Below are 16,133 nucleotides of genomic sequence, written 5' to 3' on the forward strand. Positions count from 1 at the left end.
TTTGATTGGATCGAATTTAGAAAAGCGTGAGACCTTGGGAATGAGATTGAATTGTGCCAATTGCGACATTGAGAGCCACAGTACAAATGACGAACTTTTCACGTATAAATGAGGCGATCTGTAGCAATGAAGCTTTTATCGGCAAGTATTTAGCAATTAGTAATATGCGTTAAGCTGTTTGCTTGCTTTTTAAAGTGTTCTTGGATGTTCCGCTCTTCTTGGTTTCAGCAAAAATATTTTAAATTCACTTTTATTGCAGTTTAATTTTTTTTTGGGAGGGGGGGGGGGGGGGGGAGTCTTGCCCTTAGCCAAGTAGTAGTATGCGCGTCCCTGCTTTAACCAGAGAAAACTAGCTTTCCTCGCTGTACGAAACTAATGAACTGTGTCAAGGTGAAGAGGAAAGTTTAAAAGGCGTTATTAAATACGGCAGATGTGCAGTTGATGACTTTCGCTTTTCTGTCTCCAAATTCATTCATAGTTTACGCAATATCCTTCCCACGTCATTTTTATCTCGCGCAAGGCTTAGGGTTGAAAATCCTCTGATCTGATAGCGCGCGACGCTAGACGCGATGTTTACACTTTTAGCATTATAAAATTCTCTGATAAAGTAGACGTTCCAATGTGAACATTAGTAATTTTTTCAGTCAAAACAACGAAACGAAGGTAAGCTGTCTTCAAGTTATAATCAAGAGATTATCATTAATCTCTTGTTATAACCCAGCGAAATCAGAGCTCCACCCAATCATATCTAAGTCATATCGAAATTTATGAACATCGAAAAACAAGTCTGAATTTGTACTGTGATTCATATTTCCAATGGTCTCGGAAAACTGCGAGGGAAGTAAACCTGGTGCCTGGTTGCGCGCGGTTCTTTTCTTGCGCGCAAAGAGAACAGTTGGAGGCTGTTGAACAGTTTCCGTGTGACTTAGAGACAAATTATTCAAAATCATTTGCTAGATATCGAAGTTTGCGGATGCATTAGAGCACTAGAATTTTTTCATTTTGCCTAAAAGGATAAACGGCAAAATGAATTGATCCAGATCGTAGGGCACAGAGAAAGTTTGCTGGGAGCCTGGAACAAGTAAGCTTCATTCAGGCTCGTCACGCACTCCTCTCCAAAAATTGCGTGAGCCCCTCGGTGGGCTTGGGACAAGTCATCCCAGCGTGCTTCGCGAAACAAAAACAAAATGGCGTCTATAGTACAGGTTTTTGAAAATATCAGGAAAATATAAGCTAGAGGATGCTTGCGTGGAAAAATATTTACGGGATTTTGCCAAAAGGTCTTCCTTCAAGAGTCTTAATTATAAGACAGTGCTCTGCTTTTCCTGTAGTATTCAGAAAGAGGGACCTTGCAAGACATGGAGACAATCTTCTCGTGTGCAGGGCGAGTGCCAGACATTCTCGAAGATTCCTCTCTAACTCTTCGAAGAAATCCGAGGAAAGGAAAGATAGCTCTGTATTTCAAGAGTTGGTCGAGTCGCACGAAAAATCACAAACAGAACTAACAGTGGGAGCCAAAGGTTTGGGTTAGGTTTTCTGTTTTACCGACAAACTGAAATTAAGTGTTCCTAATTCGTGAGCCTGCGAGGCATGCGAGCAAGGATTCCTAACCCCAAATAGAAAGGCCAGCCACATGCTATCTAAGCTAAGTTAGACTAACCAGAGTGCTATTTAGACTATACGGAGTGCTATATAGGCTAACCTCTGCTAACCAGCAAGGGAACGACTAATCCCTACTGGCTCCAAGCCAGGGGGTGGGGAGGGGGCGGTGAGGGGGTGAGGTAGCCAACAAGGTTCTATTTAGATTAAACAGACTGTTATTTAGGCTAACCAGAATGGCTCACATGACTTGCTGCCTCACACTTTTCTGCTTAACCAGCAATTGAAATGAAATAAGTACATGTATGCTTATGAGGTAATCCTTTGTCTATAGATACGTTCTACTTACCTCCCCTCCCAATGAAAGAAGCACCAATCAAGGAAAGTGATTCTCTCATCAAGTCTCTTGAAGATAAGAATCAGAAGAGATCAAGAAATAACCCCCAAAATTATCTTTGAAGGCCCCTTACGGCATAGAGTTTGTAAAAGCAAGTGAACTTCTGTACAGTTTTCACAAATCAAGGATGTTATTGAAACTAGAAGAGCATAGTCACAGTAAGATTACTTCAGAGACATTTCAGGTTCTCTAGAATTAGCAATTATGGTAATTCTTTATCTGCTCATGAAACATATTTTTTAAGTATTTAGATATTGTTTTGGTTATATTTTAAAAGGCTTTCCACCACGCCTAAACTGGGAAATGCAAATCCTGCAAACTGCTTATGCATCATTCAATTCCAGCACCCCACTCTCCACCTCTTTCCGATGCCAGCTGTGGAGTGGTAATGAATAGTTTTTGGAACCACCCATCATATTATATTATGTATGAGAAGGTTATAGTTTACCAGTAATTAATGAATTTTCGTTTTACCTTATTCTTCCAGTTGCCCAAGCTGGGAAGGATGTCAGTTACTTTGGCATTATTCTAGTTGGCTTTGCAGTCACTGGTAACTTGTTGTGTTTTATTTTATTGCTTGTTTCCCATATAACACAGTGACGGATCTAGCCTTTGAGCTAATGGGGGGGGGGGGGGGGGGGGGCACAGTTTTGTTTTACTTGCCCTGCCGGCTTTTCTTCCTTCAGTCATTTCTTCTTTTTCCACCCAAAATAAGGGTGGGGGGGGGGGGGTCCGGGCCCCCCGAGCCCCTCCCCTAGATCTGCTACTGTAACATATATGTGTTACCCACATCAAGTTGCAATCTGGTGTGTTAATTTAAGGACTAGGGTGGAGAGGCCAAGAGGGTGTCTTTTGTTTGGCTTCCAAGTAAAAAGGCAATTGGTAACTATCATAAAGGAGTAGGTCTGGCTAAAATAAAGTTGTAAAAATGTAAATGTATTCCCTTTTTGAAGATTTCTTTGTCTTTACAAGATTGGATTTAACAAACTCAAGGATGGAAATTAATTTTGACAGTACCAACCTTCAAAGTTCATTTACCAGAAAGGAGAGAGACTTGCCTGCATGAGTATGCGAGTGCTAATTGCCTTCTCAAGTTTCAGTTAACATCAGCGCAGAGGCTTGCAAAGATAATTGATATTTGAGAAAAACTCAACATCTTGTCCACACTTGTGGTTCTTTATAAAAATAATTAAAGAAATAAAAAAATTGTTCAGTTATAAAAAAAACTGTTCTGAGATGTTTATTGGTGAGGGATCGGTCATTTAAACAAAACCAAAGTATTGTACAATTCTCTTTCTCACAGGTGTATTGATATGGCTTGTTGTCAGTGAGTTGTTTTTTGGCTTCAGTGCAAACAGAGTGTATGCCAGTGCTCTCAAGAAGGTTAAAGCAAGTGCAGAGGTGAGTTAATGAAGTTGGTGTCAGTGAGAGGGGCAGTATTTGTAACGGTACTAGTTAGTTGGTTTGTTGAGGTAGACAGTTATTTAGTTGCCACGGTAAGCTTGAAAACTGAGTACACACACTTCTTACTCTTTTTTGGACAGTCTGGAATCAGTTCCAAAGACATTACAAAGGAATCCACCAGACATTCGAGTAGCAAGTGGACAAAAACTTTGTACCAAGATTATTTGCATCATATTGCAAACTTCTGTGTGACTTGAATATCTTCTTCAAAAAAATATTTTTATAACAACACCAAATGTCAAAAATAAATTTTGAACTTCGTATGTAACATTTGAAAGTACTGGTGAAATGAAACTGATAATGAAATTTTACCAAATAATTTACCCTCATATTCACACAATGTACGATTAAGTTACAGTGAAGGAGCCAAAAATTGAAATTTCAAGTTACCCTCCATAACGCTAAAATTCAGCCTATTTTTTACCCCTTAACCTTCTATCTATTACAGATTTTTTATCCCATAATGTAGACCATGTGAACTTTGCCACCTGACTGTGTTTTAGCAATTAGCTCTAAGAAAATGAAAGAAGGACTGTCAAATAACTAAAATTATTCTGGTACCAGGTTTTTGTCCACTGAAAACTGAAATAGCTCAATTTCCTATTGGATTTTGTCTTAATCTTTTATTAGACAGTTACTAATGATTTTATAGCATTAAGCATCACAGACTGTATTTATACAGATGAGCTGCAAATCATACAAAATTAAAAGAAAGATATACTGAAATAAATAACTAAATCTGAAATTAAGATATAATATAATTTTGTTTTATAAATTACATTGTAAAGTGAGAAATTGAATCAAATTTCTGTAAATGACTATTCATTGCTTCACTACCAGCAAGAACACTTGTCCTGTTTTGAATTAGATTAGTGCTCTACATTGTTCGTGCAACAACAGTCCAGTGTTTCTTTAATGTCAGGCCTATTCACTCCCCCTTTTCCCTGACCATTCCCTAGGTGATCTCTGATAAATACCTCTGTCAATGTTAAATTATGTAGGTGGTGGAGGCTGTTGGTGAACCCATCATGGGCCACGGAGAAACAACTTCAAGAGGAAGGAGGAGGCATGTAAGGTATTGTACTCTTTGAATAGTATTTTATTATGATTAATAGCTTCAATAAGTTCAAACATATCAAAGCATAAATAATATGAGAAACAAAAAATGTCTCCTCCACTTTCTTGTTAGTTTCACAAGTTTCATTGTAATTAAAGTGATTCCTAATCGTTAAAATAATTAATGTAAAGTAACTTTAGGTTATCCAAAGCAATGTTTTCTTCTTGTATTCAGTGATCATGTAAGTATAAGAAATATAACGTTACATAAGTGCTCTTTGTATTGTCGAAAGGAATAGCAGTCATTAATGGTAGAATTTAAAGGTAGTAATTATTGATTGTTCACTGTCTAGTTTAATGTAAGTAGATGAATGTTAAGTAGATAATTACTAGATTGGAAATAATGGAGCTGAGAGAAATAATGAATAAACTCAAAAAACAATTGCGCTTAACCTGGGCCTTCTATTCCAGGTGTTTTGTCACCTCACACTAATGTTTCAATGTTATTGCATCATAGAAGGACTTGGTTACCAAGCTATGTTATGCTATTTTATCATGTAGAAAAGTCCCAGGGGAACTCCCATATGAATAGGCCGGGGGTACTCTAGTCTCCTCCGCAGCCGTTATTAGGGTTGTCACTAACTAACTAACTAACTAGCTAACTAGTGGGGGAGAAGCGTTGCGTGACGACCCTAATAACGGCTGCGGAGGAGACAAGGGGTACTCACCATCTCGCTTAGGGCTTCAAATTCAAATTTTGCCGAGAGCATCTAGGGGAAAAGTAGGTCATTGGGAAAAGGAAACGTCAGAAGTTGTTTATCGGCCATATCCTCTACTTTGATGAAGATAAAGGAACTTTTATGCGCCAAACTTTTTCCGAGATTTCACAATTTAGACTTGAGCCCGAAACTAGCGGCTGAAACTTGTTGTATAGTATTGTAATATGATAAGTTGAACACCGCTATGTCAAAGTCTCAATAAAACCCCCCAAAAAATCAAGATGGCAGGAGTTTGAGATAGGCGATTGTAAATGGCTGAAAAACGAATCCACAGAAAAATGATTTGAGTTCAAGACAGTAGAGAGGTCGAGATAACAAGTTTCAACTGTGCACTGTGATTTCCGAAGTCACACTTACAACTGTACCATTAAATTTGTCCTAAGTAAAGTTCTTTATCAATATCCTTTATTTTGCATTACAGTTACCAAGAATACTTAGTTGATGGTGAGAACTACATGAGAGTCAAGTTTTATTTGAAAGGATCTAAACGGAAAGGAACAGTTCATGTTGACGTAAAACAGGTATTAATAGTAACTCAAAATCGAGAGCGTCATCTTGTGCACAATGTCTGAAAAAACTACTCGTTAAACAATTCCTGTAGTTTTAAAAGGAAGTGTCGAAAAAAGACTTACCTACGGGTGTGAATTGCTCTTTTAACCACTTTAGATTAACTTTTTCTTTATGTAGAGGCTTTGTCAGTGTATTAGATAGAGTTTGTATATCTCAGAAAGGGACTAAGGCATTCAGAAAACTGATTTGAAAATTTTGTGTGTTCGGCGACGAAGTAGTTTTGTCGTTACACGTAATTGAGAGCCTTAGTCACCAAAAACATAGACTTTCCCTTAGCTTGAGCTACGATAACCAAGCGGGACTGACGCGAAAAATGTCTACAAAACTTAAAAAGTCGACGCTCAAAACCGGAGTGCAAAGGGAGCGACAAAGAGAAACGCAAGCGCAGCTATATGTCTACCTACATCCGTGAAGTACTTACTAAAAGCACAACAATCTTTTGTATGGTATCTCTTCCCAGGCCGGTGCCACGTCCTAATTGATATCTGTAAGTGGTTACTTGGCGACCCCGATATCTATCTCCTCTAAATGGGTTCCAAAATAGAGTCAAAAATAAGAAAACAAACGTTTATATCCTAACATATGTGTTCGTCTGAGACAAGCATTCTTGAAGACCAGCAACCCCCCCCCCCCCCCCCAAAAAAAAAATTGTAAAGAAATAAGACCGCCCTTTCAATCCCAAGCTATATTCTTGTCAGCAACCTACTTGACAGGGCAGTTGTTATATTATAACGAGGAGAACTATTGCACTCTTAGACTGGAGTGGAACTAGCTTGCAATGGAGGGTCATGCGGGGGAATGTCGTTAAAAAGAGATCAATACATTAGCCTCAGTTGCAAGCTAGTTCCAGTCTAATACCGAGAATACGAAAATAGAATATTGACTGAGCCAGTTTATTGTTTTCCGGTTTCAGGGATCACGTGGAAATTTTGACTATCGCTTCATCTTCGTGGAACTGACTGGATTTCCTTCTGAGACAATTGTAGTATTGGACAATCGATAAACTCTGCTAGCTTCTCTGCCGAGAATATTTGATGAAAACTAGCAGATTTTACTTTCTGCGGATAGCGAAGTCATGCCAGCATAATGAATGTGCAGCCCATTTGAGTGAACGACAAGAGAGGGTGTTGTCTGAGTCTTGTCTAACTACTGAAGGCTGCCGCACACTAGCCGATTTTTTGTGGTAGAACTGCAGATGTTTTGTCGGGGTAAATTGCACTGTCAGATATCGCCCGAGAGGCCCCGATCTTGTCGCGGACTTGTCTGAATTCACCGCACACTAGCCAACAAGTGAAGATTGTTTTGTCGGTCGACAAAAAATCAACTAGTGTGCGGCTGCCTTAACCTGAAGGAATGTACAGTCTGACTTAGTATTTTTTATTTTTAATTTGTAGCTTACGTGTAGCATAACCCAGACCATTTTTCTAGTCTACACGTAGGCTGGTTACCTTGGACTGAATTTTAACAAAATGCCGCGAGAAAACGCTGATGACCTCCTGAATACCTCAGGTTTTACCACGTTGCGTTTCTGACCACATCTCTAGCCACGGATCCACTGTTTCATAACATGCTTCTTCCAAGGATTTGTCACGATATTCATAAACAACTTATTTACATATAACTGTTAGTGATTTTTTTTTTTTTTGTGGAGTGAAGAAAATGGTGTTACTGACGGACAACTCTAATTTAGAAATAACCGTGAAAGAGCTAAGTGAATGATATATTTATCCTTTTGATAATAAACAAGTGAAACTGAATAAATAAGAATTGTAGAACCCTTGCGTTCTTACAAAGAAGAATGCGCTCACGCCCAGTCAGCTTCTGTTTCACTTCTTGCTATTGTGCTCGTTTGCACAATTCACGGACCTTACGCAAAACATGACGGCAACGGCAACGAGAACGTCACTAAACAAAAGGTTTAATGAGCAGAACAATGGCTGTGCACGTGTGTTATAATTATTGGTGCATTTCTTTGTCGTCCTCTGCAAATCAAGAGACCAATTTCCAAGTTTTTTGACAACGGGACCCACTACGGCTAATTTTTCGTATTTCTACCACGACGGCGACGCCGAGACAACGTCGATTGATTAAAAAGTGATTTTATATTTTACCTATGAATCTCGCGGTACACTAAAGTCATTAACTTTGTTTATCACTGTCATAGCTATCACGAAATTGAATCTAGGACCCATTGATAAATTAGAAATAAAAATTTTAAAAATTAACCGTCGTAATAAAGTGTATTGTCATTTATCTCACGATGTAGTCACTTGAGATGTAGATCGCGACGTTTCGACTGCTTACTGCTAGTCTTCTTCAGGCGATAAGGTCGACTGATTGCACGGTATCATTACGGTATCATCACGGTATAATACCGAGCAATCAGTCGGCCTTATCGCCTGAAGAAGACTAACAGTAAGCAGTCGAAACGTCGCGATCTACATCTGAAGTGACTACATCGTGAGACAAACGATAATACATTTTATTACTACATCTACCACGATGAATAACAACAACCTTTTCCTCGACATTAACTGTCGTGGTTCACGCTCTCCAGACAATGCAGAATATGGTCATTTCACGTTGTTGTTTTGCAGAGGACGACAAAGAAATTTACCAAGAATTAGAACACATGAGCACAGCGTTGCCGTTGCCGTCGTGGTTTTCTCAAGCTTCCGTCCTCCACCTACTGTCACATTTCGTTTTAAGTCCTCCCGGCTATGCCTCTACACTGTTAGAAAAATATCCCCTTATCATTCCTATCTGTCTTCCCAAATTTGCCTCTGTTTCAAAACGAAGACCGGCAATGAACAAAACTGAACAAGCGTGTGAACGGACTAACAGGCGTTTTCACCACTCCTTCTCAGTAAGTTTACCATCAATGCTCATTTGAAGCGGCTCCGCAAGCAGGCTAAAAAAGATAACCCAAGAAGAAAACTGCAAACTTACAACACTGGCTAGAAATAAAAGAACTTTACAAAATCTCCTTACATATATTGGCTGAACAAATAAAATAGCTACATTTAGAAGTTGAGTAACACCAACAAACAGTTCTGTTATTAAATCAATAGCCTGTTCAGCTGGCTCTCGGGTAAGTGGCCGCGACGATCGAAAAAGCGGGCGGGCGACGAGCGGGATGTCGCCCGCCCGCCTTCTCGGTCGTCCCCTCTGACCGAGAGCCTGGAACAGGCTACAAAGAAAAATACTTTTAACGATAGAAACCGGATTTAATCAGTCAGTCTTGAAACATTTTTAAGCACTATTACTAGCGGGCATTAATTCATAGGGGTCCATGGTGAACCGGGCGAAACTTCATTCTCGTCCACACTCTGTAAGTAATATACCAGGTAAACAAGGCTGCTAAAACTCCAAGTACATTCTCATGAATAGTGTGAAGATGGACAATGGTACACACCAGCATGAACTCCCAAGACCAGCAGCAAGCCTTTACACATAAAAAGCAACTCTGCCAGTGGACTGACAAAAGCTTGCCTGCCAAAACAAGCTGTTCCTCTTGCGTTTCTCTGCTCAGCTGACCACCATCTTTTATAACCTGGATTTCTTGACTGATGACTAGAGCGCTGTTAGTCATAGGAAAAGCGTTTCCAGATATATTGAAACCTGAAGTGAAATCCCTGCAGGCGACAAGTCATATTTGAAGACAACGTTTCTTCTCCTTCGCATTGGCCGGTTAGCTCCCCGATGAAAACAAACAGGTTCACCCAGAAATACCATCCAACGTGCCCACGGCCATTCTGCTCAGGTGTTCCAACATCGCAATCGGATTAAACTGAAAGAAGTGTACACGGATTAAGTAAGAGAAATGAAGGGAATCAACAGCCCAATGTCCATCGCCAGGCAGTTTGAAAAGTAGACGCCGCTGAACACGTTTCTGTTGTTCGAGAGAGAAACTCGTGAATAAAACTGACCCCGCCATTACTATCTCATTACTGCTTTAGATGAGGGAGGCATCAGCGTCCAGTTGTGAGGGGGGGGGGGGGGGGGGAGGGGGGGCGAGGGTATTTTCGTGACGCCGTGATCCGGTTTTTTTGTGCTCTGTGAATCGTGATTTGAAAAAAAAAAAAAACTGTTCTGTGAATCGTGATTGAAGTGCATTCCGTGAGGTGTGAAATGCAAAAGTTCTTGGCTGTGAATCGTGAATAGATAAGAAATATATCGTGAATGTCTAAAGTTGAGTTCGAAGCTGAATTTCACTACATTGTGATCAGATTTTTTCCGTGACCTTAGTGAATTTTAACGCTTGAGTCAAGCGGACCCCAAAACAAAACACAAACAAGTTGCCCCGTACTGTGCCGGGACTGCTATGAAAACAAATAAGGGATTTCTGGCTTGCGACCCACCGCCCGGGCTTCTTTGTATTTCTGCGGTATTAAGAATGACTTGAATAAAGTGAAAATAAATGGCAATAAGCCCTGCCTGCCAGCGTGTAAGACTATTAAGAAGTGGTTGAAATATTGACGGTTGATTGAGGAGAAATTTTTTCTTGTCGATTGATGGTTTATTTCTAAGCTGTGTCACGGTTGACTGTATCATTTACACTCTAGCTAGCCTCCATCCTCCACTGGGTTAGTCAGTCACTCTCACTGTACATTTCCGCCGTCCCAGCTATACCTCTCGAGTCTGTATTCATACTGTACATTTCCTCTGCGCTCCTATCCGTGTACATGTAAGGGCGTTACAAATTACTTTTTCGGACCCTCTTCACTGTTCAAAACACATCCCCTCATCCGTTCCTGACTTGTGTTAGGCCGTTTTTGATTTGCCTCTGTTTCAAAACGAAACGAAGTGAAAGTACAGAAACATCCAAGTAAAAATAAACAAAACTGAACAAGCGAGGTGCACCACTGGCCTCTTGGTGAAAGATAATCATTAATACTCATTTTGAAACGGAGGTTGGAGAGGTCGGCCAGGCTATATAGTTTACTGTATCAGACGCTTTCATAGCCTGCATTACGGCAGGCATCTACTTTACGGCATTTCGTAATTTTAACGTTTTCAAATAATCGGAAATGGCAATTGAACAACACGAACCGGTGTCACCGAATTTTGACTCCTTAGTATAATTTAGGAGAAGTTTTCAACGTGAACGGCAGGACAATGCCGCGAACGGCAGGACAATGGAACACGATTAGCAACGGTAATTCACAGACGTCACTTTGGCATGTGATAAAAGTCCAGTAGTAGACTTGCGCACCCAAGCTGAGGTTTTCAAGGTGGAAGCCGGGCCTCCCTCGAGTCGACTCGAACCTATTTGAACGTTGACAGAAATCTGTCTGTGTTTGCAGGTTAGCTTTCCTCTTACATTTTCCATTTGCAATTGTGACAAAAAGTTCTGGTTCCCAAGGTATTTGAATTAAAGTGCATGAGATCAGCGTGAGCGAAATTAAGGGTGCTTTCTATTATGCCAGACTGACCGGTCAGAGACCAGCGGGTCTAACAGAGGAAATCCGATCAAACCAAGCCAACCGAGAAGAATGGCTCTTATCATCTGCTATTCCTTTCCCTAATCCACCACATGAAGTGAAGTGAAAATCTACTGAAGAGAAGTAGGGCAACGAGCCGGTCTATCAAAATGGAACGGAAGTGAGGTAGTCCCCAATATTCCGGTCGGATCGAACCGAAACCTTTCCATTTGACTTCCGACCGAAATTTCCGGAATTTTTCGAGGGCTCTCCGATATTTTTTCGTAAACCTTTGAACGCATGACACTGACAAACAGCATGTGAACAATTTTTAGCCGTTCAAACAGATACCTGTTGGTGTATGTTTTCGTGTGAGAGGTCATAATAAAAAAGAAATTAAAAATCTAAGAGTTATAGTTGAGGATTTGATTGTTTATTCAAGAATAAACAACGTGACCGTCTCAACTTGACATGACTGGTCAACATGACCAGCGAGTAAGTTTTTGGCCGATCAAGTAACCATTCTGGCCGAACATAGTCCGTTGACCAGCCGTTATTTTGAGCCCTGTACAGGAAATCAGCACGAGCGAAGTTTAAATTTACAAAAGATTAGCTTAGAGGGCTCTCCCATCTTTTTTCGTAAGTTTTTGCCCTGCTTAGAGTCCCCTTAGTGACAACCCAGGGATGATAGGAAAGATCAAAGCGACTCTGTCAGCAAGGTAGATAGGAGGGGACTTAAAGAAGCAAATGATCAACTATAGAGTAAATAATTTTAAATACTACGAAGAGTTATTTAGAAAAGGAATTATTACACTTGGGGATCTGACGCCTAAAGAAAATGCAGTATTCACAGGGTTTCAAATTATTACAAGCTCTTCGCTTACATCCAAAGAAAAGTTTCAGCTAATGGCGATCATAGACGCATTACCTGCACAGTGGCGACAACATTTAAAAACCTGCAATAATTTTTCACAAAACTCTACGTTTTCCAGTAACGTACAGTTACACCTAAATGGCCACAATGTAAACTTGGACAACGTCATATCCAAGAGCATTCATAACGAAGTTCGCTCAAAGAACGAGAGTGTACCAACTACACAGCTAAGGTATACAGAGACATAGAGCGAGACACTGGAATGGGAAGAGATATATCGAATTCTCTTCAAAGTAGCTATTGATTCTAGATCCTGTGAATTCCAATACAAGATATTACATAGATATTTAGCGACAAGTTTCTCCACAAAATTGGCCAAGTACCTTCGCCTCTGTGCACTTTCTGCAAAAAAGAAAGTGAGTCTATCAAACATCTACTAATAAAATGTGAATATTCCGACAGTTTCTGGAGAGAACTAATTACTTGGCGAAATACGATAGAAATAAAAATCGAAGCACTATCAGATGTCGACAAAATGTTTGGACTTTGGAACAGACAAGTAGACTTTTATCTTCTCAACCATCTGTTGATCTTAGCAAAACAACACATTTACTCCTGTCAAAATAAAGGATTTCCTCCGTCATTAAAGATCTTTCTCGCAAAAGTTTCCTCAGTCTATCAAATCGAAACGGTTATTTCCGATTCTAATGGCAAGCAAACATTTCATGACGCCAAGTGGAAGAACTTTATTACAAATAATTGTATTTAGGCCTGCAGCCTAAAAAATGTAACAATTGACATAGTTTTATTAATATATTAGTAAGTATTTTTGGTATATAAGTATTTTCCTTACAAGTAGTGTTATTAGTAACAGTATTTCTTGTTTTTCTTTTCTTTTCTTTTTTTTTTTTCATCCATACTAGCGTTAGTCTATGTAGTTTCTTCTAAAAAAAGTAAAAATAAGCGTAGTTTTTATTCATTAATATAAATAGTTAGTAAGTATTTTGGGTGTATTAGTATTTTCCTCTTAAGTAGTCTTATTAGTAATAGTATTCCTCGTTTTTTTTTCCATCTGTACTCACGTTAGTTTATTTAGTTTTTCTTTCTCTTATCTGCAAATGTAATTTCAATTGTTTTTGTCACTCTTATTTGTAAACTTACATAAATATCAATAAAATACAAAAAAAAAAAAAGTGTGGTAAAAGTCTTCCTCTTTTTTACCGTTTAAAATGTCAAACTTTTGTAATTGTTTTAATTTGTTTTATTTAGTTTGTACATCACCCCACAAGCAGCTGCAAGTTTGATATGTAATTGTGTAAAAATATAGGTTGCATGTATGGTATATGTAAATTCTGTAAGAAAGCTGCAAACTTACAATTTTGGCTTCAAATAAATGATTCTCAAGTCTCAAGAACAACTCAGTAAGCCAAATCGGAGTTTAAATAATTTGTGTAGTATGTATGGGTTTTTAGCCCTAAATAATTCTTCTTCTTATTTGGATAACAAAAATAGAGAATAAATTAGTTGTAAAAAAAAAGCATGATCAATGCACCAATTCTTGAAACTCAGATAAGTGGCCAAATATAATATAACTATATCTAAAAGCTGAGTAGCAACAACAAACTGACAGTCTGTTAGACTCAGAGAGAAGACCTTCAACCTTGGAAAGATCTAATAACTCAGTCTTGTAATTGATTTTATAAGCACTGTTCAGCATTCAATCATAGGGTCCATGGTCGACCAGGCGATGGTTCATTCTTGTACCACACTCCGTAAGTAACATACCAGGTAAACAAGGCTACTAAAGCTCCAAGTACTTTTTGAGGAACAGTGTGAAAGTAAACCGTGGTACAAACCAGCATGAACTCCCACAAGATCAGCAGCAAGCTTATACAGATGAAAAGCAACTCTACCAGTGGACTGACTAAAGAGAGCCTGCGATCAAACCAAGTTGTTCCTCTCGTGTTTCTTTGCTCGGTTGACCACCACCTTTTTACTTGGATTTCTTCACTGATGACTAAAGCGCTGTAAGTCAGAAGAAAAGTGTGTCCAGATATATCAAAGCCATCCCAGTGAAATCCCTGGAAGTGGCAAGTTTTCTTTGAAGACAACGTTTCTTCTCCTTCGCATTGGCCGGTTAACTCCTCGATGTAAACAAACAGGTTCACCCAGAAATACCATCCAAAGGTGCCCACGGCCATTCTGCTCAGGTGTTTCAACGTCGCAGTCGGATTAAAAGAAGTGTACACGGATGAAGTAAGAGAAATGAAGGGAATCAAGAGACCCAATGTCCATCCCCAGCCCAACTTCACAAAGTACACGTTGAACACGTTTCTTTTGTTCGAGAGATAGGACTGCGGCAGCGGAAGAAAATCGTGAATAAACGAGCCCGCCACTAATGCAAGCCAGTAAACAGCAGCTTTAGATGAGGGCGGCATCAACGCCCACTCGTAGATTCCTTCCAAGGATCGAAGGAATGAAATTTTGAACTTCTTTACCTGTTTAGCAGACGCCATGTTTTGAATTGTGGTGCCCAGGCTCCAAGTTTTATGGTTGTAAGAGTAGCGCCTGTGTAGATTTCTGGAACAAATCAATGAGGTTCGTTGTTGTTTTTACGCCGAAATAAACCCGAAACGACGCGAAGATAGAAACAGTAATGGAAGGTTAAAACTGGAGAAACCGGCTGGAAGCTAAAGTAGGTGATTGCATACAATAGATAGGCTTAAGTTTGTAAAAGACGCTTGTTTGGTCGAGTCAAGTCATGATGATATTTAAATTAAGCTGTTTTTCTCCTTCGGCGATGGAGAAAGATGGAAAAGAATAAGAGTCCCATGTAGTTGTTAAAATGATCAAATGGGCTAACATGTGATTAAAATTGCTATTGCATTTCAATAAAAATATGTATACATAAGTCTATATATTCTAAATTAGCCCATATCTCCTCTAGTCTATGGTGTCGAGTTTAACTAATATCGCTCAAATCTTGCGAGCTAAATGGTAGTTATTTTAATTTATTTTCCTTTTTACAGCAAAAATCATCGGCACCTGCATCTGAAGTCGAAGAGCAGAAAAATCACGTTGTTATCTGGCGTGACAAAAAGACGTGCTTTCGTGACATCTATGTAGCATGTGCGTTTTTGAAGACTCCGCTGGCTGAAGTATCACTTGGAACGACGTAGAAATTTAACATGACTTTCAAATTTCACCCGTTTTTCGCGCTCTTATCAAGAACAACGAAGAACGGTTTGAAAGGTATGTTAAAGTCCTTCTTCAGTTTCTTCCTGAAAGTAGCAGATTAATAATTTAGACGATATTTCTGCATCTTTTTCTACTTTGTGCGAGTTGTGATGTCATACGGGCAAGCTCAGGCACAAGCGACAACTCGGGGATCGTGTGGTCGAAATTTGCGCGCGTATTTCAAATAACGCACACATAAATCTTTTGCAAAACTTCAGAAGAGCGATTTCTAGAGCACAATGCGGGACAAAATCAGCGCTCTATTTGGTCAGTCACATATTTTTTTTAAACGTACATTGTTTCTATACTGTTCTGTTGCATTGAGAAATAAGTTTAAAATTTTGCACGCTCTCAGGTAGTGTAGAAGCCACCACGTTCTTGTGTTGTTCAAGGTAGCGACCGTACCGCACACGTTGCGTATGGTATCAAATATGTTCTCGTTGAATATAAGCTTATCAGAACAAGAAGTTATTGCATGTGGTTATGTTTATTGACTGTAGCTTGGAAGTTTATTTGTAGCAATTATTGCTGTTGAGCTATGCAGAGTTGTTTGCTTCGAGTTGTACACGCAAATATTATGATTACGAGTCGAGGAGAACATTGCCTTCTAAAAAAATGCTTCAATGCTCGTCTTATTAATTTGCTCAATATATAATTAACACTGAATAATTGGCAAATCGTTAATTTCAGGCTGCATATCAAGCAGGATGATTGGAAATAACACTAGAAATGGA

At 39.3% G+C, this 16,133-nt stretch overlaps 3 protein-coding genes, 1 long non-coding RNA gene and 1 pseudogene across 5 annotated transcripts in view; 2 read left to right on the forward strand and 3 right to left on the reverse strand.

The window, feature by feature from the left end:
* LOC149106691 (uncharacterized) overlaps nucleotides 1-16,133 on the reverse strand; it is a 39,180-nt gene that overhangs the window by 13,465 nt on the left and 9,582 nt on the right. The window lies entirely within an intron of this gene.
* Nucleotides 1,156-7,664, forward strand: LOC149106692 (mitochondrial import inner membrane translocase subunit Tim21-like). The gene is made up of 6 exons (XM_089298406.1): nucleotides 1,156-1,520; nucleotides 2,484-2,546; nucleotides 3,300-3,397; nucleotides 4,462-4,535; nucleotides 5,717-5,816; nucleotides 6,779-7,664. Exons 1-6 carry the CDS (start codon nucleotides 1,241-1,243, stop codon nucleotides 6,866-6,868), a joined length of 705 nt encoding a protein of 234 aa, XP_089154532.1. The 5' UTR covers nucleotides 1,156-1,240; the 3' UTR covers nucleotides 6,869-7,664.
* LOC149106693 (acyl-coenzyme A diphosphatase FITM2-like) lies at nucleotides 8,381-9,717 on the reverse strand (annotated as a pseudogene).
* On the reverse strand, nucleotides 12,884-14,718 carry LOC110046105 (acyl-coenzyme A diphosphatase FITM2-like). Its single transcript, XM_020751777.2, has one exon. The coding sequence runs from the start codon at nucleotides 14,676-14,678 to the stop codon at nucleotides 13,884-13,886; it is 795 nt and encodes a 264-aa protein (XP_020607436.2). The 5' UTR covers nucleotides 14,679-14,718; the 3' UTR covers nucleotides 12,884-13,883.
* The window catches only part of LOC110046098 (thymidine kinase 2, mitochondrial-like), a 7,925-nt gene continuing 6,515 nt past the window's right edge, over nucleotides 14,724-16,133 (forward strand). The window contains exons 1-3 of one of the 2 annotated variants that reach the window (XM_020751768.2): nucleotides 14,724-14,857; nucleotides 15,192-15,414; nucleotides 16,090-16,133. The exon at nucleotides 16,090-16,133 is cut by the window's right edge and continues 57 nt beyond it. In XM_020751768.2, the coding sequence (XP_020607427.2) occupies nucleotides 15,351-15,414; nucleotides 16,090-16,133 (108 nt within the window). In that variant the 5' untranslated portion in view covers nucleotides 14,724-14,857; nucleotides 15,192-15,350. Of the gene's footprint in view, nucleotides 14,858-15,191; nucleotides 15,415-15,538; nucleotides 15,667-16,089 lie in introns of those variants that run through there. The other variant, XM_020751769.2, reaches the window with a different exon arrangement.

Source organism: Orbicella faveolata, unplaced genomic scaffold (genome assembly GCF_042242905.1).
Source record: "Orbicella faveolata isolate gen_17 unplaced genomic scaffold, um_ofav_v1 contig_3, whole genome shotgun sequence".
NCBI classification, from domain to species: Eukaryota; Metazoa; Cnidaria; class Anthozoa; order Scleractinia; family Merulinidae; genus Orbicella; species Orbicella faveolata.

Coding starts and splice junctions, on each gene's coding strand:
- LOC110046105 (XM_020751777.2), bottom strand. CDS start 14,678: ATGGCGTCTGCTAAACAGGTAAAGAAGTTCAAAATTTCATTCCTTCGA.
- LOC149106692 (XM_089298406.1), top strand. CDS start 1,241: ATGCTTGCGTGGAAAAATATTTACGGGATTTTGCCAAAAGGTCTTCCT. Junction 1,521..2,483: donor ACTAACAGTGGGAGCCAAAG/GTTTGGGTTAGG, acceptor TTATTCTTCCAG/TTGCCCAAGCTGGGAAGGAT. Junction 5,817..6,778: donor TTCATGTTGACGTAAAACAG/GTATTAATAGTA, acceptor TTCCGGTTTCAG/GGATCACGTGGAAATTTTGA.